The sequence below is a fragment of the Toxotes jaculatrix genome, chromosome 15 (assembly GCF_017976425.1).
Source record: "Toxotes jaculatrix isolate fToxJac2 chromosome 15, fToxJac2.pri, whole genome shotgun sequence".
In the NCBI taxonomy this organism is placed as follows: Eukaryota; Metazoa; Chordata; class Actinopteri; family Toxotidae; genus Toxotes; species Toxotes jaculatrix.
In genome coordinates this window covers 21,134,437-21,161,851 of record NC_054408.1, presented here as the reverse complement: position 1 = coordinate 21,161,851, position 27,415 = coordinate 21,134,437, and the positions used below count along the sequence as shown (strand labels likewise).

The 27,415-nt window shown below is 39.8% G+C and overlaps 2 protein-coding genes across 4 annotated transcripts; both read right to left on the bottom strand.

Moving 5' to 3' along the window:
- Nucleotides 1-10,976: 10,976 nt before the first annotated feature.
- LOC121194919 lies at nt 10,977-16,389 on the bottom strand. 3 transcript variants are annotated; one of them, XM_041058068.1, is made up of 7 exons: nt 16,339-16,389; nt 13,453-13,723; nt 12,755-12,871; nt 12,297-12,425; nt 12,017-12,157; nt 11,881-11,915; nt 10,977-11,370 (listed from the first exon to the last, which is right to left on the bottom strand). In XM_041058068.1, the coding sequence occupies exons 2-7, from the start codon at nt 13,718-13,720 to the stop codon at nt 11,083-11,085; spliced, it is 978 nt and encodes a 325-aa protein (XP_040914002.1). In that variant the 5' UTR covers nt 13,721-13,723; nt 16,339-16,389; the 3' UTR covers nt 10,977-11,082. The 3 variants fall into 3 exon arrangements, with proteins under 3 accessions (XP_040914002.1, XP_040914001.1, XP_040914003.1); XM_041058067.1 differs by lacking the exon at nt 16,339-16,389 and adding an exon at nt 14,266-16,308; XM_041058069.1 differs by lacking the exons at nt 12,755-12,871; nt 16,339-16,389 and adding an exon at nt 14,266-16,298.
- A 1,112-nt stretch (nt 16,390-17,501) lies between these two features.
- On the bottom strand, nt 17,502-27,148 carry LOC121194918 (protein FAM171B-like). Its single transcript, XM_041058066.1, has 8 exons — nt 26,927-27,148; nt 22,384-22,617; nt 21,710-21,802; nt 21,386-21,544; nt 20,512-20,682; nt 19,048-19,164; nt 18,607-18,730; nt 17,502-18,498 (listed from the first exon to the last, which is right to left on the bottom strand). The coding sequence occupies exons 1-8, from the start codon at nt 27,105-27,107 to the stop codon at nt 17,568-17,570; spliced, it is 2,010 nt and encodes a 669-aa protein (XP_040914000.1). The 5' UTR covers nt 27,108-27,148; the 3' UTR covers nt 17,502-17,567.
- Nucleotides 27,149-27,415: the final 267 nt, after the last annotated feature.

Here is a 27,415-nt window from a genome sequence, read left to right as displayed (position 1 = left end):
ACACTGGACACAGGTGGATTGACTCTCGCTCACAACAAACACAGCTGTTAATGGGAGTACTTTGGAAAAGAAAACGGAAAAAAGCCTAAAATATAAATTTTTCGTCCTGCAGGGAAATGTGACTAAAAATATAGACAGACTGATACTGTGGACATGTTTGGCTGCTTTAACTAAGGAAATGTTTCCACTGCATGCAAGTTTTTAAAATATATTTTACAGTTCTATAGAGCGGAGAAAATGGATCTCCTTTAGAAACTGCAGCAAGTTATAAATTAAATTTAATATGTATTACATGTATTTTATTTAACCTCAGTGTGTGAATTTAAGGAAGACTGAAAGACAAAAAGTAACAAAAAGAAAAGTCTAATCATAAACTGCATTTCATGTTGATAATACTTTAAATTCTACTATGCCACTTAAACATCAGTTGATTTTGTTTTTTCCCAGGTTTTCCATTGCAAAACAGTCTTTCCTAATTCTTACCAACCCCCATTTGAATTTGAACATTGTATGTGTTGTGTGTATCTGTTGTATCTGCTCCTCCTTAAGAAGAAGGCACCATGAGTGCTCAGGGTGCAACTTGCATTATGAATGACTAGGCTTGTCCCCAGCTAGCCAACAAGACAAGAGAAAACAAGACAGAACAATAGAAAAAGAAAGTGCGGAGGTTAAAGTTCTTCCTGTTCTTACTTTGTCCTCTCTTCAAGGGAGTGTGTGTGTGTGTGTGTGTGTGTGTGTGTGTGTGTGTGTGTGTGTGTGTGTGTGTGTGTGTGTGTGTGTGTGTGTGTGTGAGAGAGAGAGAGAGAGAGACCTAAAATGGGAAACAGGGTTCAGACCTTTTAAGACCAACACTCTATACTTTTTAGAAAACAGGAAAGTGAGAGAAAAAGAAGGAAATGGTCGAACGTTTTACCGGGGATGCCAGCAAGACAGTGTCAGCTTACGAGACTGAGCTTCAGCATGTTTTCCACTTTGATGATGGCTAAACAAACTGTTATTGTTAATGTGTGTCTCAGACAGCATCAGTCAGGAGACTGAAGAAAGGAAAGGAGTCAATAGAGGAAGGAAGCCTTAATGGTGCCAACTGTCTGCTGGCTGACTGGCAAGGCAAGAGATACTCTGTCATACAGGGTGGAGAACAAACTTAAAATATTACATCAGATTAACCGTATACTGCCCGACATCATCATCATCACTCCACTATTTATTAGTGTTAAAATGTCTTAAAAGCACTTAAGGCCAAATTAAACTTTCTTCCAGTTCAAAATGTTTCAGGAACTTTCTTGAGACTCGACAGCAGAGTTTGTTGATGAGAACTGACTAAGTCTTAGCCATAAGTAGGAACTTCCTGGAAATAATCTGACACATCAGTGGTACACTTTGCGTTTTGTAGGGATCTAACATGCTTAACGTAGTATAATGCGTTGTTGTGTTAGCAAAGCCTTAGAGATGTTGGTGAGCAGATGTTTCTTCCTTTGGACAGAGCCAGGCAAGCTGTTTCCCTCTGTTTCAACTTTTTGTGCTAAGCTCAGCTAATTGGCTCCTGGCCCCAGCTCAGGATTTACTGTACAGAATGTGAGAGTGGTGTCAACTGTTTCATCTACCTCTCCGCGAGAAAATAAAGAAATGTATTTTACAAAATCCCAAACTGCTCCTTTAAGCTCTGCACAAACACCTGAAACTGCACAATGAATAAAGGTTTCACAAAATGTCTTAGAGAAAGACTTTTCATGCATGATATTCCTTTAAAATGTCAAAATGTAAAAATACACAACTCTGCTGTGAACATTAGACATATAGCTTAATCCCAAGCCACTGCATTGCAACAAAATTCAACAATTTCATCTTTCACTTGAGAATTTGCCCTTCATCTAGACCTCTATAGAAAGGGGCAGCAGGTCCTGTCTTTAAAACCAAACTCTGTGAAATGAAATCCAGATGTTATCCCAGAAAACGCTCACAGAAGGAAAAAAAAATAGTGTATGCATTGCATTACAAGGGGAAAAAGCAAAGCCATATAGGGACATACCATAAATAATAGATATCCTGAGGTTGGAACATGATGACCCACTAGAGTTATGAGGAGGACAATTTATTTTTTCCTTTTTTTTATGCTAAAGATATTCCAGTGCAGTGAACCTTCTGCCACATTGTCGTAGAACAGGGATATCCCTGTTGCACAACATCATAAAAATGAACATTCGTGTTACGAGTGCTGAGTATATCAAATTTTAGACACATAATTATTCTCAGCCGTTTTCTAAAAATGAAAAACAAACAGAATGAAAGTAAATGTCAGCCTGAAACCTGGACAGCCCAAAGCTCAGGTGGACTCTGCCTCTGAGCAAAGTTACCAGGACAACTGATGACCTGCTCACATATGTTGGTTGAACCTTTGTCGTGCCTCTTCCTGTGAGGCCTTTGGTTTCTTTGGGGTGGGGAGGGAACATGTTATACATTACAGGCTCTGAGTAGCCTGGACTGCATTAAGAACAAAGGCTCCTGCACAAAATTAAGTTACTAATTGTTTGCGTGAGGAGAGGTATGAATGCCACATTTCACAATGATTATGAACAATCAAAGCTGTTTTACACGTGGAGAAAAAATACAGAATCAAGAGAAAACAAAACAAAGGCTCTCGGTACGACAGATTTTCGGTCTGAGAAATTCAGATGAAAGTACATAAACCACAAAAGCACAACAATCCATGACAAAAACTACTTCTTGGAGGGATGAATTATTTTGTCCTGCTTTGAGAGTTGCTCAAAATAAGAGAGTAATGTTGCATTGATGTGGTATTGCATTGTAATATTGAGTATTTGTGTCTCAGGGAAGTGTAGTCTTTTTTTAAAATCAGGACTCCCATACATACATTTTAGATTTTTAAAGTTGAGTTTAGTGAAATGGCAATAATATTTCCTAACAAACTAAAAAACTTAAAAGCTTATTAGCGACATAATAGAAGTTTAGCTGGAATTGTACCTAAGCAGATATGATGAGACTTTATTCCACATTCTCTTACAGTGCATATCAATCACTCTTAAGAGCACAGAGCCTACTAAGAGGACAAGTGTAATACTTTTAAGGGCAAGAATACTTTTACATATTATTATACTTGTTAGATGCATAATGTTGCCTAGTGATGTTTATGAGGACACCTTGATGATTAAAGAATGCCTGCATACAGGCTCGACCATGCACTAAATCTTGATAGTATGATGCTTGCAGGTATGTTTAAACATGTTAATACTGGAAAATCTAATTAAACCATGTAGCCTGTGCATGTAGGAAACATCTTGAGCCAAATTTAGTGGTACTGTACTCTTCTTGTTTGTCTTGTTATTGCAGTGGAGGTGGTAGTAGTAGTGGTAGTAGTAGAGTTGCACAAAGGAGAACATTACTACAGAAGATTCAGCTCTATTAGAACTATTTATCTCTGTAAAAAAAGTCAGAGAAGCAGAAACCAAATGTGCGATTGGATACAGAAACAACTGAATTGTCTTTCCTTAATTTTATTTAGGTCTGTATACATTTTGAATTGATCTAATGTGATTGATGTTTTATTAACTGGACTGGCAAAAAAAACATCAGCTTTTTTTCTGTCTTTTTACCTGCTCGCTAGCATATCAGCATAAGACGATGTTAAGTACATTGAAATATTTGGGTAACGCCATTTACAATATCCCATCTGAGTCATTTATTACAAGCTTAAATCTACAAACGTGTTGATAATGAATGTGAATGGCAGATTAACAGCATGTGACAGACAAGTACATGATGGATAGAGAAAGGTTTCGGCTCTGGTATTCTAACCCTTTCTTGCTTTGTTAAATTCAGAAGGCCTTTTGTGACAAAGCTAAATCTCTCTTTATCATGCTGATTGCTGCATTATGTCCCAAACCCACAGGGGCCCATGCGAGACAGTTGTGGCTGTTCCAGAAGAAAATTGGCTCTGGCAGGGAAACAAAAAGAGCCAAAGGCCAGTAAAAACGTTCAACTTGAGGTTTGCTCATACTCGTGATTGTATTCTTTTTTTTTCACCCTCAAACCCCCTGCTGTCTGGAGATAACAGTGGTACAGTTCAGTCTGGGAGATGGCAATGTCATGGCGAGAGGGGAGGTGACAGAGACAGAGGCTAGAGAAGAAAACTCAAGGTTGCAAAATTTCCTACTGTGTAGTCAGCATATCAGTGGCTGTTTGTATTTATGTATGGTATTGTACTGGCTCAGTTATTGCTGTTTCTGTATATTTGCCATATGAAAGTGGCTGTAATTTCAGCCCAAATTGTTCTTTTGCAAAACAGGGCAGTTTGTGTTAGACTGCATTAATGCTGCATTGAGGGAAAGGCTGGTAGCACTGAATGAGATCATTGGGAGGCTGACATGCTTTATGACCATGCACCATTGGCTAACATTAGAGTTACATAAGAGCAACCATTTCTACACCAAGTGTTTCAATGATGATACCAGACAGGAGAGGGGAGTCAGATTGTGAAATGAGCAGTGTAGCTAGGCCAGCAACTCACATCACCTCTTGTCTTTGGGGAGCTATGTTTGGGAAGAGGAGTATTACAGAGTACAGGCATTTTTCTTCCCTTCTTTATTTTTTTGTTTTACTTTTGTCCACCACATTCAGCTCCCTAAAGGGATCATATCAAGTAGACTACAATTACTGTCTCCATCCTTTTAACTTAAATGGACTGTACTTTTGGGGCTCATGCTCCTGATTTAAAATGAGGCCTTTGCTTCTTCTTGAGACAGTCAATCATTTTGAAGTAATCGTGGTTTGAATGAAATTTTACATTGAAGGCCAAATGGTGGTTGTCTTAATATGTGGCTTAAGAGGCTGCTATGTGGCCCAATATCACTTCTTTTGCTCCCTGTGCGTGTTAGTTGAAGTGGATGTTAGCTGGTCAAGAGCAGTCTTTCAGGTTCTCAAGCAGCTTCTTGTGAAGATTACTTAAAAAAAAAAAGAAAAAAAAAAAGCAGCAGGGGTCATCATCTAGACAACACAGTAAAATTGGACTTGCTCAACAGAGCAAACATAGCTACCCAAATTGACAGCACGCACAAATGAGAGGGATTAAGCAGCAGAATAGCGAGCTGAGAAGAGCCGGTATGTGCTCAGTCAAATCATCTCTTGTATTAAACTGTTTGGAAAATGTGAAATAGCACATTATCTCTGCATATAATTGTGTCTTTTTCTGGTCCAAAGCATCTCTCCTAAGTAGTACCATTTTCCACCTAAAAATTGTTTTTTAGTGCCTGGGGACCTACATGACTGAATGGGTCACCAGGAGCTACATGCTGTACCTGATGATTTATCAGAGATTTATCTAAACACATGTTCCACTAAGTGAAATAATAGCTACATAAAAACATGTAGTGGTTCCTCACAGTCCCCTCTTACAGTACCTCACAGGGTCAACACTCCACTGTACGAAAGGTTAAAGTGAGGTTACCCACGGATTTACTCTTACCATATCTTCCACATGGCCATACAGCTATAGATAGCCTCATCTCCCTGACCTCTCAGTGTAACCCCCTAACAGCATTATTTGGCTCAATTAAACTGACATTTGAAACTTTGCCTCAGTCACACATTATCCCATTTTGGGCCACAGCTGCACGTACACACAATCATCTGTGTGCAGCCACCAATTTGCAATTTAGCCCCATCTCTGCTGCTAGGAGGAATGATTTATTTTCATTATTTTCAAAGTCAACTGCTGCCTGTCTGCTGATTGTTTTGCCGATAAACCGGAGCTGGCTTGGCCTCAAAGGACTGTTCAATGTTCAAGCAATTTAATTTAAGCTTTCATCATTGGTGCTATATCATTTCCTTCTATCATTAAAAAAGAGTCATAAAACAGATGTTTTAAGAGTTCACATCCAAGAGCCAAGCGGAGTTCCTATCATTAAACCCCGAGCTCTCCCTTTCTGACCCTTATCTCACTCCATACAGGTGTCAGACCACAAACAGGGCAACTCAAACACATTATACCAGCATGGAGCTTGCTTCCTTTTATTTGCACAGCTGAAGCCCTGGTCGCCTTCTTTGAAAGGCACTGATGATGCACTTGCATTGCCGAGCAGATGAGGGACCTCTGCAGTCAGATGACCATGAGAAAATGAAATAAAATAAACATGTGTGCCCTTGCCTTGACCGATGATGTTTTCACTCTTTAACTGCTGTCATATTAAGGGGCTTGGGGCTGTTTTCAGACTGACCCCATGATGTCCACACATCAGTACCATTTCCCATGATTCAAAAATCACTTCTCTCCCAGTAAGTAACAGTTTTTTTGTTTTGTTTTTGTTATGTTTTCCAAACCAAGTAAGACATTTGAAAGATCCTGCAAAACGGGCATATCAGCTAATGAAAATTTTATTTTGTGAAAAAGAAGGGTATAAGGGATAGCCTACTGTCACGTTAAACCAGGAATAACTGCTTTTTTGACCTCATATCACCACCACCTAGGTTGATATGGCAAATTACAGTTGCCTATTTACACATCGTGCAAACACAGCCCAACGTTAGCATTCATTTGGAGCAATGTTTTTTGGCCGCCTGACAAGGTAAATCCACTATTAGCTCTCCTTTTAGCTCTGTTTCTGGTATCATTGCTAGTTGCTAACTTTGTCTGTCCATCTGTTGCTCGACAAGTAGTGTCACTTTCAATGAGAAACTGTGAAGCTGCAGGCCAAAAAAAAAAACCCAAAAGATGCTAAAACGCTACATAGGACTGAGAAGAACTGAAATGATGTATTTTAATGTAAAGTAAAATGTATAATTTGCCTCTAACTTTGAAAGACTATCAAACAGAAACACATATCCACACACAAACAGAATCAGCAGCCATCTGTCAGCTGTTTGAATGAAATGAAGTGGAACAGGAAAAACAAGTCAATGTCAAGAAACATCCTTATCATCAAAGCTAATTTCACATAACCGAAGGTCTGTGAAGCATTTAACCACAACAGAGCACAGACAGAGTGAAACACAGTATCTTCACCAAACAGTTCTTGTGACATGCATTGGACCCAGAACAGCATGAGAAACAGCTGCTCTGCATTTGCACCACAAGCCAAATAAATATTGAACACTGCTTCAGCTAAACTTTATAGGCTACACTGGCGTTCTGTCCATGCAAGGGCGAATGTTTGAATGTAATTCAGTCAGCTGTAAAAGGCTGAAAGTCAAGTCCACCATCATAAATCAATTTGGCATTTTTTGAGGCTTTAAAGCTATCCACAGCCATCTTTGATCCACCCTGTCTGCGGAGTGCATGTCCCATTTTCTATTGTTCACAGCAGAACAACAGAATCCCTTTGTCTTTTGAAATTAAGATGTTGAAATCAGCTCTGATGGAAGTTGGGGTTGTGCAGTTACATAATTATTTAATCGGAAGGGATGTTCTGTCTTGTGCAAGTTTTTAGCCATGCTAGCAGTGGCTGCTCTGTCAATCCACCATTTTGGTTCATACTGAACTATCTTGTTGACTAACTAACTTGATGAAATTAGGTACAGATATTTAGGCATCAGTGAGCATGAGTCCAAAGGTCTCTGGCGATCCCCTGACTTTTTGTATTGTTCCACCAGCAGCTTAAAGTTTTCACTCATTTGGTGAAAATATCTCCACATCTGCTTGATGACAAGTATCTTGTTGAAACGGTGAAGCTTGTGTAATAATATGTTTACTTATTGTTGTCTGAGGAGTTTGGTTGTCATTTAATGGAATTTTTTCTTTTTTATCAGTTACTGTGAGTTGATTCCTATATTTGTGCTTAGCCTGTAGAGACATCTGACTTCCATTACATACACTGTAGACCAAAAGGGCTGTCTTGGAGACAGTAACTTTAGATACCAGGATCTTTTCCCTAAACCTTTATCACACTGAACTACGCCAACTGCAGGAGAAAGTATCTACTGGAAAAGGTTTCATGAGAATATACCATAAACAAGTGCACTGCATAGTTTATTAAAAATGCTTTTATTTTGACAACATGTTGCTAACATGGTTAAAAAATAAATTGAGATAGGTAGATTCACTGATTACTGACCAATGCAATTATCCTATAGGATGTAATGTGAATGTGTTGTACAAATGTTTATAAATTGGTTTCTAGCTCTGTTTGTCCCTGAGGAACAAATGAGCTGAATTGGCTGCCTTTGATTCAGTGACTGATTAACTGAGTCGCACTGCATGAATCAAAAGCACAGCATAAAGAGAGTGATTAGTGTGAGGTGCCTTCCTACAAATACGTAGTACAAAGATGACATGTTTTAGTAAGGGCTGATTAATTGTTTGGAGAAGAACAGAATTTATGGGCATAAATCCCCTCATTCTGTTTCAACCTAAAAATGCACAGCAGGAGATACACTTCCATAGGTGCATACTGTATCTATGTTTGACACAGACAAAATGTAGGAAGTGAGATGGCACTTGACACTGAACAATCTTTCAGGGTATCCATATCTACTTCTTTTCAACGTGAGGCTATTTCTAGACCCATTTACACCAAGTGGTGTTATTTTGGGTCAAGAGGGGACTGGTGTGCATGTACGGGAAGGGGAATTGTGTCACAGTTATCTGAATAAATTTTCACTGTTTAAATTTGTGGGAAGGCATGTAATTATGCATCAGGATGCTTATAATGTCACTGCCCTGTTACTAGGGCATGAGAAGATCTCACTATGATTACATTTGTGTATTCCATTCAATTAATATGTTGCTTAGATGTACACTCCTGTGTACTCTTACACAGGAGTACACCCCTGCTGTGTAGTTGGTCATTGCAATAATGAGGGTTGCTCATATAAAAAGTTGAGAGGGAGAATCAAAGAGGTTTCCAGTCTCTGAACAATTGCCACTGATTTTAGGATGGAAAGCTGGTCGCCACGGGACTAAACATTAACCATAGTTTGTAGTTAAGGACTGTATTTCAGGATGAGGACTGGTATGTAGTGGTTCTGATAAACCTATATTAATAGTTTGGGGGTTTTTTTGGCCACTTGGGACTTCACAACAAGCTGTTAACAAAACTGACATATTATCTCTTACATTTTACCTCCTAGCATAGCCTACCAGTAGAATTTTAAATTGTGTTGAGGTCCTAATGATTTTACCCCAACCTTTAACCAGAAATCTTTGGCATTATAAATTTAGTGTGTGCCACTGGTAATATTACCATTTATTATTTATCGTCTTTGAAGAGACCACAGACAGGAGGTTGTACATTGCTGTGTTACCCAGCCTTTGCTCTCAGCTTTGGTATTAACACTGTACAATCTGAATAAATTGACAGTCACACCCCTTTATTTTTACTACGGAGGATTTTTGACACGATTGGAAACCATTGTAAAATACACGAGACAAGCACGCCTGCTAATAGCTTGCAGTTAAAACAAGAACTGTTGAGCTGGCCTCTTGCCTGTGTAACAGATACCCCCTTTTAACCACAGGGTTGCATTCGCTGTCTGGCCTGCTGGGGGTTCACGTTTCGGAAGCTTGGCGGTGCAGTGGCATGTGAAAAATGTCCCCCATGTTGGGACATCAGGCGAAAAGTAGAACAATAGGGCATACTGTACTAATGTATTCTGATGTCCAGTGCCACCGTGATCATCAGGCCTTCGTCAAAAATAAATTTCAGTCTGATGCAATGCTTTGTGAGTGGGTACAATGATGGGTTACTGTTACTTGTATTTAGCAAGGCTTTGCTTGTCAAGCAAAATCACATACAGTAACCACCATTTTCACAATGGCATCTGAAATTTAAAATCATTAATTGGAGATAATAAACAGTATGTCATCATGATGCTCATGTTGTAATATTCTCTGCCTGGAGACCAGAGAAGGGTCTGGGAAAACTCCACTTCGAGTTTTATGGAGCACAAAAAAAAAGGAAGGCAATCAAGGGCAATTAATCTTACAGATAACTGTGGGAAGTATTAGAAGGCTCCTACGCACTGTGGAGAAGTGGAATGTAGAGTTGCACATGCTTTGTTTAGAAGTTTAGGTGTATCTGGGCTCACGAAAAAGTATACAAGAAAACATACATGTCAAATGCTGAAGAGATAAGATCCATAAAAATGCTGGAGAAATATATGGTAGTGAGGACGGCGCCCAGTTCACGAGGTGTAGGAATATGTTTGTCATTCACTGTCCCCCATAGACCAGTGCTAATCCTGTTGGTGTTTTATGACCTACCAAGTGCGTCAGACTGTTTCCATTCCAAACGGATTCTCCAGCCACCTTGCTTCTGCACTCTTACTCCACACATCCAGAGTTCACTGGGCCAAAGCCATGTACCCAAGGCCTCTTTCCAGGGTAGAGAGGACCTGCAAGTATTTCTATGCACCAACGGAGCAGAGGCAGCTGAATGTGATCCTCTCCACGCCTGTTCATTGTGAATACACGTTATTGTGTGGTGGTTGAATTCTCTGGCTGGTTAAACCCTACACACCCTGATCTGGGATCAATTAAAGGTGCTAACTTGTTTGCCAACCATGTTTAATATACAAGCTTTTCTTGGCATTTAAATGAGAGAGGCACCGAGAGGTAACACAATGTGTAGTTTGAAGAGCTGATAAAAGAATTTTATCAAACTAATTCTCTCTTTTGGGCGACAGCATGTTTACACTGTCTGATATGTGTGTGTGGTCGGGGGTGAAACTTTCTTACACACTCTGTATTTTATCATTCACGCTTGTCTCCAGAGTGAGAGTCAAAAGTCAGTTGCCTGTAAATGAAAATTCTTGAAAATTGAATCATACTATAGATGGTTCTATTATTGTGTATTATGTAGATAAATAAAATCTAAGTATACAGTGTTTAGTACTGCATTGAAAATTTCATCACAATGGCAAACCCAAAAACTGAAAAACAGAACTTGCGCAATTGTGACCTCTAGTGGTTTGGTAGATTAAGTGCAGCAACATGCTTTGGAACTTCACACAATAACAGACGTGGACTCTTCCATGTGCATTTTTTTATTTAGGAAAATGTGTATACTATACAAAAAGTCAGCTCCACATACAGTATACAGTACTGAATACCTGAATGCATGTATGCAACATTCCTTAGCACCAATTGCTGGTAATTTCTTTAAGTTGTGGGTAGGTCTCGAGAACATCAGGATTTTTGAGAACTTTAGCAAAAAGCGAGCAGGACTCTTGGCCTTTGCCAATTACTTGATCGATCAAGTTAGCTATAGTGTTTTCTGGTGGAGAGGTATGCTTCAGATTTTGATATTGTCTGTCTGTGATGATTTGTGTGGCATGAACATGCTGCAGAATGAAGAAGCAATCTGCCCTCAGGCAGTCGATGAGTTCCATCTTGTGCTCCTTGATCATTTTCACAGCAGGGCCCTGTAAAAGACAGCAGACTAATTTATGTATGTATGTATGCATTTATTCATGTTTTGTTCTATAAAAGGAGCTGCTTGTTTTTGGGAAATGTAACTTTTTGCCCCTGTGGGACAAAATCTTTGACACCACATTTATAGCTCAGCATGCAAGCCTATGGAGTTTTCTCAGTTTGCCTGGTGCTGCCTTTTTCTCCCACAGGTCAAAGTCATGCCAGTGTGAGGTGAGAGGAATGATACCATTCTCATTTCTGTTCATTAAATATAAAAGTAGAACCAGGAGACAGCGTAGCGTAGCATAAAGACTGGAAACAGGGACAGCAAACATGTTCAACACGTTCAAAACACTAAAGTAATCATCTGAAATGGAGAAGATTAATATGATTTTACTCTCACTGCTCATCCTGACTTTGAACCACAGAGGCATCCTTGAGTTTGTCCCACCCTGGATAATTATTACAAAAAACAAAACAAAACAGTGTACATGTTACTTTTGTGTGTATATGTACTTTACCTGAGAGGAAGGCTGTGTCTCATCTACTGCATCTACTGTTCTTGGGAATAAAGCAGAGTAAGGATTTACTGAGATTTCCAGACAGAATATTTACAAATATCTGACAGTAATCAATAAGAAGTGGGCAAAACATTACCTGCATTCACTTGCGATGTTTTCATGGACACCGAGAAATTTACATCATTGTCAATAGTGGTACCAGATATTTTGTCAGCACATATCACACTGGCTCCCCGTGCAGTGTAATTTGCCCAGGGAACTTGCCCAACAAGATTTCCTGGAAAGAAAAAAAAGAAACATGTTCAAAGCACATATGTCATCAAAACGGTCAAACCAGAATACTGTATACTGTGTGAACAGGTTTAAATTTTGAATCAGAAACAGCTACTCTCTTTACTGAAGCACGGCAGACTTACCAGACTGACTGCAGCCCGGAACACTCACTGTTTCAATCTTCATGGAGAGGGATTTTGCTTTTAAGTTTGTTATTTCTCTTGTGGTAACAACACTGTTACCATCAGCAAACACTGTTGGAGTGGGTGGCCCTGTAAATATGAAAATAAATATACATATACAGTTGTGTTCAAAATAATAGCAGTTTGTTTAGAAAAGTGAGTAAAGCTCAAAATCCTTATTATAGCTTTTATTTCCATACACGTAAATGCATTGGGAACACTGCACATTCTATTCCAAATCAGAACATAAAGACAAATTGATCAAATGTATACTTTCTTTATAGTTTCTGTAAATTACTTTACAGAAAGTGAAGAAAAAGGAATATTAGGCTGTTCAGAAAAAGGGGGGAATTGGGCTGGCCACTCCATAACCTTAACCTTAATCTTGTTGGTCTAGAACCAAGCTGCTGCTCGCTTACTGGTGTGTGTGGGGTTGTTGTCTTCTTGAAACGCCCATTTCAATGGCATTTCCTCTTCGGCGTAAGGCAACATGATCTCTTCAAGTATTTTGATGTATTCAAACTGATCCATGATCCCTGGTATGCAATAAATAGGCCCGATACCATAGTATGAGAAATATCCCCATATCATGATGCTTGCGTCACCATGCTTCACTGTCTTTACAGTGTACTGTGGCTTGAATTCAGTGTCTGACAAACTGTCTGCGGCTCCTCCTTTCATCAGTCCACAAAATGTTGCACCTTTTCTCTTTAGGTCATTCAATATGTTCTTTTACTCAGGTTTTCAGACAAAAGTGCACTGTAATTAGCATGTACAACATTTGATTCCTTTGTCCTGTTTGACACCTGTTTTTTCACAGAATGAATTACCTCGCCAATTGAACTCCACGCTGCTGTTATTTTGAACATGCCCATTTCAATTAATGATTCAGTTACACAGAATCAGCAGCATGCATGCAATGACTGTTGGGTCTGTTGGTTTTCTATTACTCTACTACACCTACTAGTAAACTATTTTCCATAAACAGTGATTGATCTGGTTAGTGATGTTGGACTGCTGTTATTTTGAACACAACTGTATATATCTTTCAGAAAATGTTATAGAAGTCTTTAAAGAAAAAATCTTGTTGGAATGATTTTTACAGAGTGAGCTTTACCTTGAGTGTTGGAGCTGAAAAGCTGTTGCAGTTCTGGGTAATGTGCTTGATGCTGTCTCAGAATGTCCAAGAAGCTCTGACAGGTGTTTCCTCCCTTTTCAATGATTATTTTCAAAAGCAGTCTCATCTTCTCTAATGCACTGCTGTGGTTTTTTACCTCCAGGAATTCATTCATAGTTAAAATATTCCCACACTGTTGTAGGATGTGATCAGGGTCACATGAAAGCCACACACAAAGTCTGTCCTGCTCTGACTTCAGCTTGTCCATGGCCTGGAATGAGACAGAAAGTGTTGTATACAACCATGACATGCTTAATGAGGCTTTGTTGGTCTCTTTGTGTAATATAATTAACTTAAAAACATTCACATAATGTTTTATAAATGTTTTAGAAACTGACAGTGGACTGAGAGACACAAAAACTAGACAAAGGCCAAAAGAAGAAGACTAGGATTAAAGAAGGTTTTTCTAGTGTTTCGCTCTCTCTCTCTCTCTCTCTCTCTCTCTCTCTCTCTCTCTCTCTCTCTCTCTCTCTCTCGTGATCTCGATCTCTTTCTCTCTGTCTGTGTGTGAGTGTGTAAAAATGAAAAATATTCAACAGCTCTAAGTCATTAGCTACTGCTTGTATAAACAAGCATCCAGTGCATTAATCCCAAATGATCTTTTAGTGACTTTCTGAGGTGGTTTGTGTGTCTAACAGAAATGTTACATCAGCAGGAAACTGAACAACACAGCACCTGCTACAACTTTAGCGGGTAAACCACACGTCAGACCGGATTCTCTTTCCGTCAGAATAAATAGAGCATATAACCTACCTTTATTTTTTGTGGCTTTTCGTTGTTAAAAAAAAACAGTGAATAAAAAAGATGAAGTTCCTTGTTGTCAAACAGAAACTACAGGTTCGCTGCCTCCCGCCTCGGGTAGCTGTTTGATGTTCACACAGGCACCCAGAAGAGAGAGCACTTCCTGTCTTAGCGTGGCTTAGCCTCGTTCTAGGCATGTTTAGTGCAGATGTAGTAAATAGTCTGCCAACTCCGCATACAGCAGAGTTTATGACTGCTGTGACGCAATCAGTGATTATGATGGGTTCGCCACCCAAGGCCACAAAGAATATGTGTTGTCTGTTAGTGTGAACAAGGAAAACTTGAATGAACCTGCAGCCTTCAACATGCTGTCCGTGTGCACTATGCAATAGAAACTGGTTCCCAAACTGGGGTTCACAACCTGCCAAAGGGTCACTTTAAGAAGATTTTCAGTAAATATACTCTGTAAACATAATGAGAAAACATAAATATGCTGAGAGTAAATATTCCTTAGCTGGTTTGGGAAATATTAACTCTCCTATCTGTGTTTGATTAGTTTCTTACCCTGTATAGAGAAAGCTACTAAAAATGCTTATCAGGGTCAGTTCATTTATTCATTAATCTATTTGTATTAAAATATATTTGAATTATTCACTTCATGGAAAAATGCACCAATACATGCACAGACACAGATATATGCACAAGTATGAATCAAATATAACAAAACATTTTTCAGACATTTTAAGTTAGCCATCCATTGTCCATTAATCTTGAGGGAATAAAGTTTACGACTAGTCACTGATGCAGTGTTTGACCTCGGTCATTAATCCCAGTCACACCACTGTCTTTGTCTTGTTGGACGTGGACAAATACACCTGCAGTGACTGGAAAATCCTTGTAAAATTATCAGTATGAAATGTTGAAAATTTGAAAACAGTTTGATAAATTTTAGTTTAAACTTGAGCATTGAGGAGGGAGATAAGAGATGAGCCAGGCCGTTATAAAGCAGCTGGAGTCCAACGCATTTTTGGCATGTAATGTTTAACATTACACAACCTGCAATTGCTGTACAACATGTTTCACTTTTCTACATGTGGAATCTGATGGTTGGCAGAAATGGGTCTGTACAAACAGTAATATGTAAATATTTAAGCAGTAAGGTAGGTAAGTCATTTGTCATAGAGCCGACGATGTTGAATCATGAACTTGGATGTCTGTGGGCATGGAGGCAGTATGAGTTTTTACTGTGGTGGTGTGTGTTTACTGCTGGATGTGCTTTTGACAAAAGTAGCATTGCGCTCCAGTGTTACGGCCCTCCGTCCAGACGACTGATTCAGCTCACTCATATCCACCCCTGAGTCTAAACTGGTTTCTCGACTCTCCACCGGCCTTCGTCTCCTCTGCTGCTCTGACACAGCGTAGTGGATCTCAGCTGCGGGTTTCCCCTCCAGCGATACAAACCAGGCCCGTGGGGGCTGGGGTGAGGGGATTTTAGAAAATTCTGCCAAGGCGTGCACCGAGTGCCTGCTGTCCCTGATTTTATTTAGTGTTGGAATGAGACAGAAAGTGTTGTATACAACCATGACATGCTTAATGAGGCTTTGTTGGTCTCTTTGTGTAATATAATTAACTTAAAAACATTCACATAATGTTTTATAAATGTTTTAGAAACTGACAGTGGACTGAGAGACACAAAAACTAGACAAAGGCCAAAAGAAGAAGACTAGGATTAAAGAAGGTTTTTCTAGTGTTTCGCTCTCTCTCTCTCTCTCTCTCTCTCTCTCTCTCTCTCTCTCTCTCTCTCTCTCGTGATCTCGATCTCTTTCTCTCTGTCTGTGTGTGAGTGTGTAAAAATGAAAAATATTCAACAGCTCTAAGTCATTAGCTACTGCTTGTATAAACAAGCATCCAGTGCATTAATCCCAAATGATCTTTTAGTGACTTTCTGAGGTGGTTTGTGTGTCTAACAGAAATGTTACATCAGCAGGAAACTGAACAACACAGCACCTGCTACAACTTTAGCGGGTAAACCACACGTCAGACCGGATTCTCTTTCCGTCAGAATAAATAGAGCATATAACCTACCTTTATTTTTTGTGGCTTTTCGTTGTTAAAAAAAAACAGTGAATAAAAAAGATGAAGTTCCTTGTTGTCAAACAGAAACTACAGGTTCGCTGCCTCCCGCCTCGGGTAGCTGTTTGATGTTCACACAGGCACCCAGAAGAGAGAGCACTTCCTGTCTTAGCGTGGCTTAGCCTCGTTCTAGGCATGTTTAGTGCAGATGTAGTAAATAGTCTGCCAACTCCGCATACAGCAGAGTTTATGACTGCTGTGACGCAATCAGTGATTATGATGGGTTCGCCACCCAAGGCCACAAAGAATATGTGTTGTCTGTTAGTGTGAACAAGGAAAACTTGAATGAACCTGCAGCCTTCAACATGCTGTCCGTGTGCACTATGCAATAGAAACTGGTTCCCAAACTGGGGTTCACAACCTGCCAAAGGGTCACTTTAAGAAGATTTTCAGTAAATATACTCTGTAAACATAATGAGAAAACATAAATATGCTGAGAGTAAATATTCCTTAGCTGGTTTGGGAAATATTAACTCTCCTATCTGTGTTTGATTAGTTTCTTACCCTGTATAGAGAAAGCTACTAAAAATGCTTATCAGGGTCAGTTCATTTATTCATTAATCTATTTGTATTAAAATATATTTGAATTATTCACTTCATGGAAAAATGCACCAATACATGCACAGACACAGATATATGCACAAGTATGAATCAAATATAACAAAACATTTTTCAGACATTTTAAGTTAGCCATCCATTGTCCATTAATCTTGAGGGAATAAAGTTTACGACTAGTCACTGATGCAGTGTTTGACCTCGGTCATTAATCCCAGTCACACCACTGTCTTTGTCTTGTTGGACGTGGACAAATACACCTGCAGTGACTGGAAAATCCTTGTAAAATTATCAGTATGAAATGTTGAAAATTTGAAAACAGTTTGATAAATTTTAGTTTAAACTTGAGCATTGAGGAGGGAGATAAGAGATGAGCCAGGCCGTTATAAAGCAGCTGGAGTCCAACGCATTTTTGGCATGTAATGTTTAACATTACACAACCTGCAATTGCTGTACAACATGTTTCACTTTTCTACATGTGGAATCTGATGGTTGGCAGAAATGGGTCTGTACAAACAGTAATATGTAAATATTTAAGCAGTAAGGTAGGTAAGTCATTTGTCATAGAGCCGACGATGTTGAATCATGAACTTGGATGTCTGTGGGCATGGAGGCAGTATGAGTTTTTACTGTGGTGGTGTGTGTTTACTGCTGGATGTGCTTTTGACAAAAGTAGCATTGCGCTCCAGTGTTACGGCCCTCCGTCCAGACGACTGATTCAGCTCACTCATATCCACCCCTGAGTCTAAACTGGTTTCTCGACTCTCCACCGGCCTTCGTCTCCTCTGCTGCTCTGACACAGCGTAGTGGATCTCAGCTGCGGGTTTCCCCTCCAGCGATACAAACCAGGCCCGTGGGGGCTGGGGTGAGGGGATTTTAGAAAATTCTGCCAAGGCGTGCACCGAGTGCCTGCTGTCCCTGATTTTATTTAGTGTTCCCGGGACTGACACCGACTCTGGGAAGCTGAAGTGACCCCTGGATGAGTTGGTGGAGGTTTTTGCTTGAGAGTCCACTAGAACTCCAAGCTGGTCCTCGGTTTCTACCGGCTGGTTCTGGGCCAAAGATGGACCTTTTGGCAGCGTCTGGGTGAAGCTGTCTTTGCTCAGCGGCTCAGTGGCAACACTGTTCGAAGCCCCTGTACGAGGCAGAGTGGCTGACTTGCTCCTCTGGGGCTGTTCTGCCTCCTCCTCCAAATGGAAGAATGCTGGAGCCTGGAGGATGGCAACAGGCTGGTTGTAGAAAAACAAATTCTCTGTCAGAGATGCTGGAATTCTCATCTCCTCATGATTAGGTTCAGTGTTAAGGTCCAGTTCTGTGCACTCCAGCTTAATGGCCACAGCATTGGGATTTGCTATTATGTTGCCACTGTGCATTAAAGTAACAGAGGAATTGGGTCCATTGTCCCTCTTCTCTGTGAATGATTGGTTCAGCCCATCGTGTGGATGAGAGGCGTCCCTTGAATATATCTCAAAGACTTCATCATCACACATGGAGGTGCCTTGGTCTTTTCTCATCCCTGGTAGTAGCAGCTTTTCCGCAGTTTCACTGACAGATCCTCTGTGTACACGACAGACAAATCCACTAAGTATTCTCAGCAATCATATCATATACATCATCACCATGTATCAGTTATATAGACTAGAATAAGATGAAAACCTTTGTTACCTGCGATAATACAGTAATACAACTAGAAGGCAGATGACAATAATGAGCAATCCTCCGAGGAGAACCATCAGGAAAGATGAATGGTGTAAGAGGAAGTCAACAGGAACGGCAAGTCCAAAGAAACCTGAAGCAAACGCAATAAAAATCAGTGCAGGCAAAATGAACGGTGTGCATTTTGTATCTAAATATGTTTTCTGGTTAATAAATACTCTGCTTTCCACTAACCAAGCCCAGTACCAGGCCAGTTTCAGTGGATTGTGGAAATTAATTTAAAATCATTCTTCTTTCCAGTCACTGATTCAGTTTTATACATTTAACTAATTACCATGACACTGCCATGTTACTGCTATTTATGCCACAGATGGTAGTATAAAAAAGTACAGATAAAAATATAGAACATATTCTATATACAGTATTTTAACAGCCATTATAAGCGCTTACCTCTGGATGATGACAAAGGTGCTGCAATCCAGTAGCCTAGGTGAGGAGCTGTGAATGTCCACATGAGTTTTCCATCTACTGACACCACCTTTCCTAGTCCTTTTCTCATCCATCCACCTAGGGTAAAACAGACACATCAGCAATGTTTGTACAAAACTGTCAAATAAATGTACTCATCTTTTCCAAAGACAGTCTAGGTTAACACTGTATGAATAAGAAGAAGAATTAGCCTTAGAATTAGGTGACACAACTTCACCAGGTCCCATGAGGCCCCATCTGTATTCTCTTTATACTGGTGGCATCGTATATACTTAGATGTATCACAATCCATTACTCTAGATGGCAGTAAGTTGGTATTTCAACACGTTTATTTTACATAATAAAGCAGTCCATGCCTGAGACCCCCAAAAGGAGGCAAATATGTATACAGTAAGTAAAGTAAAATAATATTCAGGCATTCGTGAATTTTATGCAGGACACAAGTGGTTTCAACATTTATACATCAAACAGTGCAACCTGCTGAATGAGTGAGAGGTGGGGTCAACAGGGGTTAACACAGTCAGTTTCCTGCTGCTTATAATGCTGCCAATAACCTGTCTGCCTCAACACTTCTCTAAGAATACAGCCTGTCTACTGCAGAAAATAGGACACCAGTACCAGAGTTAGAAGCCTCCTGTGTGAGTGTCCATAAATGATCAGAGGATCTGGGTTCTCCACGGGGGAACAGAAAATGTCTACATTTTCCCACCTGATGTATGAATTGTTGAAACCATTCAGATGACTGCAAACCATAAGCAGACCAGTGGGCTGATTTAAAGTTAGCTGAACTTCTAAGTATCATCTGACATAGAGCTGCTCCTTCAATTAGTTAAATAGCTGCTGCTCTAAGGCTATTAATCAATTAACAAAACACTATTAGTTCTAAGTAGAGTCAGCTGGCACATGATTGAGTGAGCACAGTTAAGCTAGCCTCCAATCTAAGAGAACGTGTCCCTACAGGCATCTAACTGAGACAAGTTTGTGACACTAGTAAGACATGATGGATGATTCCATTCAGGTTACAATCCCACCAGCATACTGATGTCAAGTCACGCTTCCCTATAATGTTGAACATTAATTACATTAATATTAATCTTGGCTGATGGCTGGATATACAGTGTTTGACATAAAGAATTAGAAATGAAAATCTTGGCTAAGGGTCTGAATTCTGGTCCATAATTTTCAAACTGAAAGTTTCAGTTTTCTTTTTTATATTATAAAACACCCTCACCAGTAACCTTTACCCCCCTACCTGCTGTTATGTTGATGCGTCACTACATTAATGGGATTTTATTACCACTCGTAACACAAAGCTGTCCTCATCTACCTACCAGTGGAAGCCATGAAATAATCCTGACTTGCTCTTCAGACTCATAATTTCAGAGATTTTGTGCTTGTATGATAATGAATTCTGTTTCTGCTTACCGGTGGTCCGGTTAAAGAACCAGGCTGGGACAGCATTTGAAATCTGGAGTCCACAGCTGTCAGGAATGCTGAGGCTGATCTCTATGGGCCCACCCACATGTAACTCTGTGTCTCCTGAGAAAAGCTGCACACTGACAGCCGCCACCGGGCTCAACTCCACACTGACATATCCTTAAAAAAACACACACAAGGCAATACAGAACATTCTTATCTTTATCTTGAATGACAGCTTCATGTAAAAAAAAATCCTTCAGCTAAATGGGACCAGTGCCTCTGAAACAGTGTGATTGACAGTACTGATAAAAATGACACTGACTTAAGTTTAATAAGAAAGAAAGATTACCTGTAGAAACTGTCTAAGCAGTCTAAGGTATGTGCTACTTTCAGCCCATTCATTTGTATCTGTGTCACTTACTGTCTGCCTCAGTGTCTTTATATGTTGTTACTACCACCAGATGGCACCAAAGACTAAATATTCAAATTCACATATCGGGTTAAAGAGTACTTTAATGTCCCCAGTCAATTAAAATGACTTTTATTGTGAATAGAGGAAAAAGCCAGGAACTATATATGTGTGTGTATATATGTATATGTATATATATGTACATATATGTGTGTGTGTGTGTGTGTATATATATATATATATATATATATATATATATATATATATATATATATATATATATATATATATATATATATATGTATACATATATATGTATACATATATATATATATATATGTATACATATATATGTATACATATATATATATATATAGTGTTGTAAGTCCACTTTCATTGAAAAATTCAATAATTTTGAAGGCAGACGTCTATATACTGCCACTGCAACACACACACACACACACATCTTACCTGGTTTACTGCTCATGATGCCCAAAGTGTTAAGAAAGCTGTCATCCTCTGATAACAGCCTGGGAAGGGTCAGGTAGGCTTTGACAGAGGTGACATTACTGCTGGCTGTCAGATTCAGCAGCCTCTTAGAAAACTGGACAACAGGCTGTGACGAAGCATCTATATATAAACGACAGTGAAAAATATTTATGTTCATAAAATGTTTATAAAATATGTGTATTATCCCTTTAGCACTGTATCTTTGGCTGATATGGAAGTGTTTCCTTAAATGAAATCTTGTCCTGACAAACAAAGAGACGGAAGTGTGACTTATTCATACAGTACCAGATGTTTTGCCAGTGATCAGGACAGAGTCTTCAAAGAGCCAGATGTTCCCTTGATTTAGACCAAGTAGTGACATGGACACTGATGAAAATACTGCAGCAACAGTAAGAAGAAAGATGCAAAATTAGCGCTGAATATTTTAAATGTTACATATATATTTAAAAATTCCACTAGATGCCAGAGTGACATTATGTTAAATCCAGTCCCTGTCTGCAGATTGTGAATGACTCTCACACATTTGTCAAAGAAACACACACAACCACACACACATATACACACAGCCACACAGTGTGCAGCTGACAGAAGCTGTACACAATGTAAAAATGTACACAGTGATTTCTCAGAGGGTGAAACAATATAATGGATTGAGTTACGCCTTGGTAGGCAGAGCCATGGAGAAACAGATTTTCTGAACTGACAAAAAGATGAAGGAGCTGTCACACTGAAGCCTCACACTCCTGCCACTCAATGGAAAAATGCATCTCAGCCATACTAAGCATAACGAAGGGTCTAAATGTACTCGCTGATCCTTTCATGATCACAAGGGCCAAGGATAAAAAAAAAAAACAAAACAAAAAGACACTGCCTTTCTTTTATTTATACATTTGATGAAGCTCATCAACTGTGGTGACTTAGATAAACAATGTCCACATAACACACATTAAACAGCTTACTTGGCATCCTGCTAGTTCTACAAGGCAGCAGTGTGCTAATGTAGCCATCCTTGCTGGCCACAACTGTGATAGGCAGCCCACTTTGGTAAGGTACATGAAGCAAAACGCTGCCATCGTCCCCAGTGAGAGTGGTGTTGGCCCTGCTGTAGTTGACATAAACCTCTACCACTGCCTGGCTCAGGAACTGACGACTCAGCATGTCGCTGACCTGGACCTTCAGGTTAAAGGCAGAACCTGGGGCAAAAAAATAAATAAAAAGGTGAGGGAGTACGGTTAAGGCAAAGATGTTGCTTTTAAAGAAACATTACAATTTGCAATTAAGAGTGAAAGTTCATACAAGTTCAGTTTCCCACAAGGTCAATATTGTCTCTCAGTAATGAAATCCACTCCAACACCACAAATTGCAATCTCAAAACTGCACCTCTCTGGGTTGCTTTATAAGGAATAAGGTGTTTGTTATTTTGTGCACCCCTTGTATGCAGTACAAATATGTGCTTCACTGCTTTAATAGAATGGAACTGGCTACAGTTCCAATTAACCTAGGAAGCTAGTAAACCTTACTGACAACACGACAGGAAAACTAATTTGCAGACTCCCTCGAGGATATCAATCAATTAATCCCAGCAGATTTTAAAGAAGGCGGACACAAATACAAATGGCAATTAGAACAACAAAGTAAGCGTTCAAGACAACATTATGCGACATCAGCATGCAGACAGATACGTACAGTACATATTTCCAATAAAATTATTCTCATGAGGGAGCCTTAATCATTAGGATCACATCTTTTCTGGTAGCACCAAGAGAATTCCATTAAAGGCCTAATGATAAAGTGACACCTTATCCACAAACCCAATTAGCCACTTACACAATGTGCACCAGCATCCACTAGTAACTTTGTGACAACATGACTTTATTTGGGAGAGGTATAGTGTTGCATAATAATGAAGGAATGTTGAGTAATACATCACTTCTTGCCTACTCTATATGACTAAATGGTAGTAAAGCAGATCCTACCAGGAATCAATGCCTGAGGGCCACACATTACATTGAAGCTGAACTAGTCAATATTTGTATATGACCAATGGAACAATGACTGTGTGTTAGGTCACAGTTGTGAATCAAAGTGACGAACTCACAGACGTTTAGCACAAACTCTGCATCTCCACTCACCTCGACAGAGCATTTTAGCCTTTTTTAGATTATTGTTTTGGTTTTCCAGATGCAGTTTTACTGTTTCGGGAACCGTGTGTTAACATGTTTGTGAAGTAATTTTTCCTTCTTCTAGTTCTTTATTTAATTTTAGGCTTATACGTCTTACAAGTAGGTCCTAAAAACAATAGTTCACTGTCTGTCTCTCAGATAGCTGTCTGATAGCATTCAGCTGGTTTAAGGTTGTAGTGACAGTGAGGGAGCCCAACAGAATCTTTACTCATGTAAGGATGGGAGATTGTCTCATGAAGAAAAATCTATATTTGGACAGGTAGTAAGTATAATGTAGTTATAGGGTCAAAAGTCATCACCAGAAAGGACAGCTCCACCACAATGTTCAACGTGACAACTTTACAAGATAATATGTCAGAGTCATGTTTACAGCTTGTTCTACAGCCCCCAGATGGTCAAAAAAGTATTAATAAACTTTAATTTGTGAATTTTTCAAAGTAAAGTTTAGCGTTCCAAACACTAGTAGTCAAGGGGGTAGAAAGGTATGAACGTCTTGCTATGGAACAGTTAAAGTAGCACATCATGAAGCTAAGGCACAAAAATCTAACAAGATCTGATGGTACAGACACGCTGGAAAAATCTGAGGACAAGGTCCCTATAAAAAATACTGATGAAGCTGCTGAACAGTGCTTCAGAGAAACTGCTCAGTGCCAAGAGCACTGTGTACAGCTGCAAAACTCTGCGAGCACTGGGCAGCGCCAAGCTATCTTCCCTCACCTTCTGCCATTCTATACATATTCTCTACTGTACTGTTTCTGTGGAGTCTGGTCCACAAAGTGACTTTTGGGAGACATAAATCTCAGCAGCTGGCTCATCATCAGCCCTCCACAGATACAGTCTTTCATGGTTATTTGGTGCCATGAGGCCATAAAAAGGCCGTCCTCGCACTTTTTATTAGTAACTAAATGCTACAGCACTGCTATGGCAGCCCTATCACCAGTCATACTGTCATGAGCATCTTTTTCTAATGGTGGCAGTTCAACGCTGACGCTAACAGCAGTCAAATTTGCTGCCAGTCTGATTGCTCATTATCCTGCTGCTAAATGAATATGCCAAAGCTTTACTGAAAACTCACGAAGCCATGACTTACGATACCGGCTTTCACAATATTTCAGCACACGCCAAAGCCAGATAACCAGATCAACCCTTATCCTTGCCCCTAACAATTTCCCTTTGATCAGAGGCAGACAAATACCGGGAGCTGCCAGGAGCGGCTGCATATTCAGTCACAATATGAAACAAATATCTACATTTGGCTGCGTTAGTGTCAACCCACTGAGATACAAGCTGTATGCCAGTGCAGATGGACGAGAGGATGCTTGTTTTGGTGGAGGCAGCCTCCTCTTTCTGTGTGTTCTACTTTAGTGGCCAAACAGAACAGAAGGGGGTCACTAAATCTGAAGTGGAGGTGTGTCATGCCAGATTACTATAATCTCCCCATTTGGCGAACTGAACCACGCCACAAAGAGGTTTATGAAGTATATTGAAATGGGCTGTCTGAGGCAGATGAGAACTAGATCCCCTGTAGAGTGTGATATGGCTTGAATACTACTATACATGATAGAATTGGTGTCCAATAGAAAGAATATATTTCCACTGTTTGTGTTTTCCTTTCTCAGTGTGTGCACATTTGACTTTTTAAAATATGGGGAACATATTTCCACTAATCAAACATTACATCACAAAGCTTCTTGCCCCAGAAATGAAGGCAGTAAATATTAGAATGGCAAGTTCTAATTACTTAAAATACCATGTCTGTGGCTAAAAGCACCTAAATTTGCTTTTGCTGACATACCAAGCAGATAGATGTGTCACCATTTCACCACAGACTATGATTCAAATTACAAGGGTGGAGTAAAAACATGTTCACTGGTCAGTTCTGTAAGACCACCAGGCAGGATAAACAGATGGTCCAACAGGGACTTATCTCTGATGGCCTCCCCCACCACCATCCTCCCCACAAACACACTTGTTTGTTTGTGTATTGGAATTAGGCCATATATTCCACCGATGGAGAAAAAAACAAAGTGCAGCCTTTGGCAAATCAGCTTCAAGCTCAAGTCAGCAGTCAGATCTGACACAAAAGATGCTTAGGGTGGAGTGAAGTGAGGGGGTGGCATGAAGAGTTGATGCGCTAACATGCACCAGTCCTGTCATCAAATAATTAAAATCCTCCCTGGGGCCAAAATAATTAACTCTTTAAATCTGTTGCTCTGCCCATTATGAAGGGTACAACAATGAAGATGTTAATCTCTAAAGAACTGACCATCTGGCTGGAGAAAGGAGGTGTTTTCTGTACATTTGTATTTCCAGCTTTCTTTTTTATAATTTAGTAGAAGTGGAGAGTGGGCAGTCATTCCCACAGGATGGCTCAGAGGAGATGGCTTGGCAGGACAAGCCAGCAGGGGGGTTGGAAATGGTACAAGAGACAACAGAATGCTTGGGCACATTTTTCAAGTGTTAAATCGTGAACACAGGCCGGGACATCATGTGATGACGGATGGTAATGTACTCCTACAGGAGCATGAATTAGTCATGAATCAGATGATAAGTGAACAGGGTCACAAATCCCTCTTTCAGATCCTCTCCACTGCGCCGCTGTAAACAAGTCTGTACAATGTGCATGCATCTCTGACATACTTTGGAGAGGAAGGGGAGAATATTCCAACTTACAAAATAAATACAGCCAGCAGAGGACAACGTGAGAAAGAAAAAAAAGTTGCTTTAGTTTAAAATGAATGTGGGATGAATTGATCAGAGTGAGTGATATTGTTTGGCCCTCTGAGCTGCTTTCTTAGCAGCTGCATATTTGTAACTCACTATTTATTTTACTCATTATTATTATTATTTTTTTTATTATTTCTCAACTCACTTGAATAATGTAATACCTTATCATGTCATATTGTAAATAATGCACAGATAAAATGATAAGTTATTGGCTGGTTGGTGGTGATGAAGTAAAAAAAGACAGATGGAGAAACCGTTACTCATGAGGTGACAGCAGCAAGCTCCCACATCACATTACTCATCAACAGATCAGCAGATTTGTGAACAAATCCTGATACAGATGGTCCAGGACGACTAAATCAGGACATCTTGGTCTATAATCTGTTACAAAAAGCCATTTAGTTCGATGGTTAGCAGTAATAAAAAAAAGAAAAAAGAAGAAGTCAAAATACTAACACGAATATTTACCTTGAAGCTACAATGCAATTTCTTTTCATGTTTAGATCCTAAATATCAAACACACATTAAGAATAATCCTGACAAGTTTACTCAAGTTTCCATAGTCCTCTGATACAGTGAGTCCTGTACAAACCTGGCAAAGCATCCGGCACTTGTTGAGGGTACTGAAAGGGCTCTTGTCTCATGTGATCCCGGTCTGAAAAGTTCCCTTCATCGATATGCAGAGAGTGTCCCACAGCCGGAGTGAACTCCTCAGCCGCTTTGACGCCTTTGCATAAAATCAACGCAGGTATCAGACAGATCAACAGGCGCATGACTTTAAGAGCGTTGTTGATCAGTTTGGCTTCTTACTCCTCTCAGGTCTCATCTACAACTTTCACAAGGGCAGAGTAGACCAGTCCACTGCCATCCCAACTACTTTCCTGTCTGCCGCTCTTCAAGCAGCGCAGCAAACTCCTCCCCTTTAAGCTGCTTCGTGAGGCCCATACAAAGCTCTCTCTGATTTCTAAACACAATTAAAGGATGATAAAATGTACAGCGAAGGAAGACAATATAAAAGTACTCTTACTGTTACAAGTAAAATCCCTGCATTCATAACTTTACACGGGTAAAGGTGCAAAAC

Coding starts and splice junctions, on each gene's coding strand:
- LOC121194919 (XM_041058068.1), bottom strand. CDS start 13,720: ATGGACAAGCTGAAGTCAGAGCAGGACAGACTTTGTGTGTGGCTTTCA. Junction 12,872..13,452: donor TTTCAGCTCCAACACTCAAG/GTAAAGCTCACT, acceptor ATTGCATACCAG/GGATCATGGATCAGTTTGAA. Junction 12,426..12,754: donor CAACAACCCCACACACACCA/GTAAGCGAGCAG, acceptor TCATATTTACAG/GGCCACCCACTCCAACAGTG.
- LOC121194918 (XM_041058066.1), bottom strand. CDS start 27,107: ATGCGCCTGTTGATCTGTCTGATACCTGCGTTGATTTTATGCAAAGGC. Junction 22,618..26,926: donor AGTGCCGGATGCTTTGCCAG/GTTTGTACAGGA, acceptor TTTTTGCCCCAG/GTTCTGCCTTTAACCTGAAG. Junction 19,165..20,511: donor GTTCTTTAACCGGACCACCG/GTAAGCAGAAAC, acceptor GTTTTACCCTAG/GTGGATGGATGAGAAAAGGA.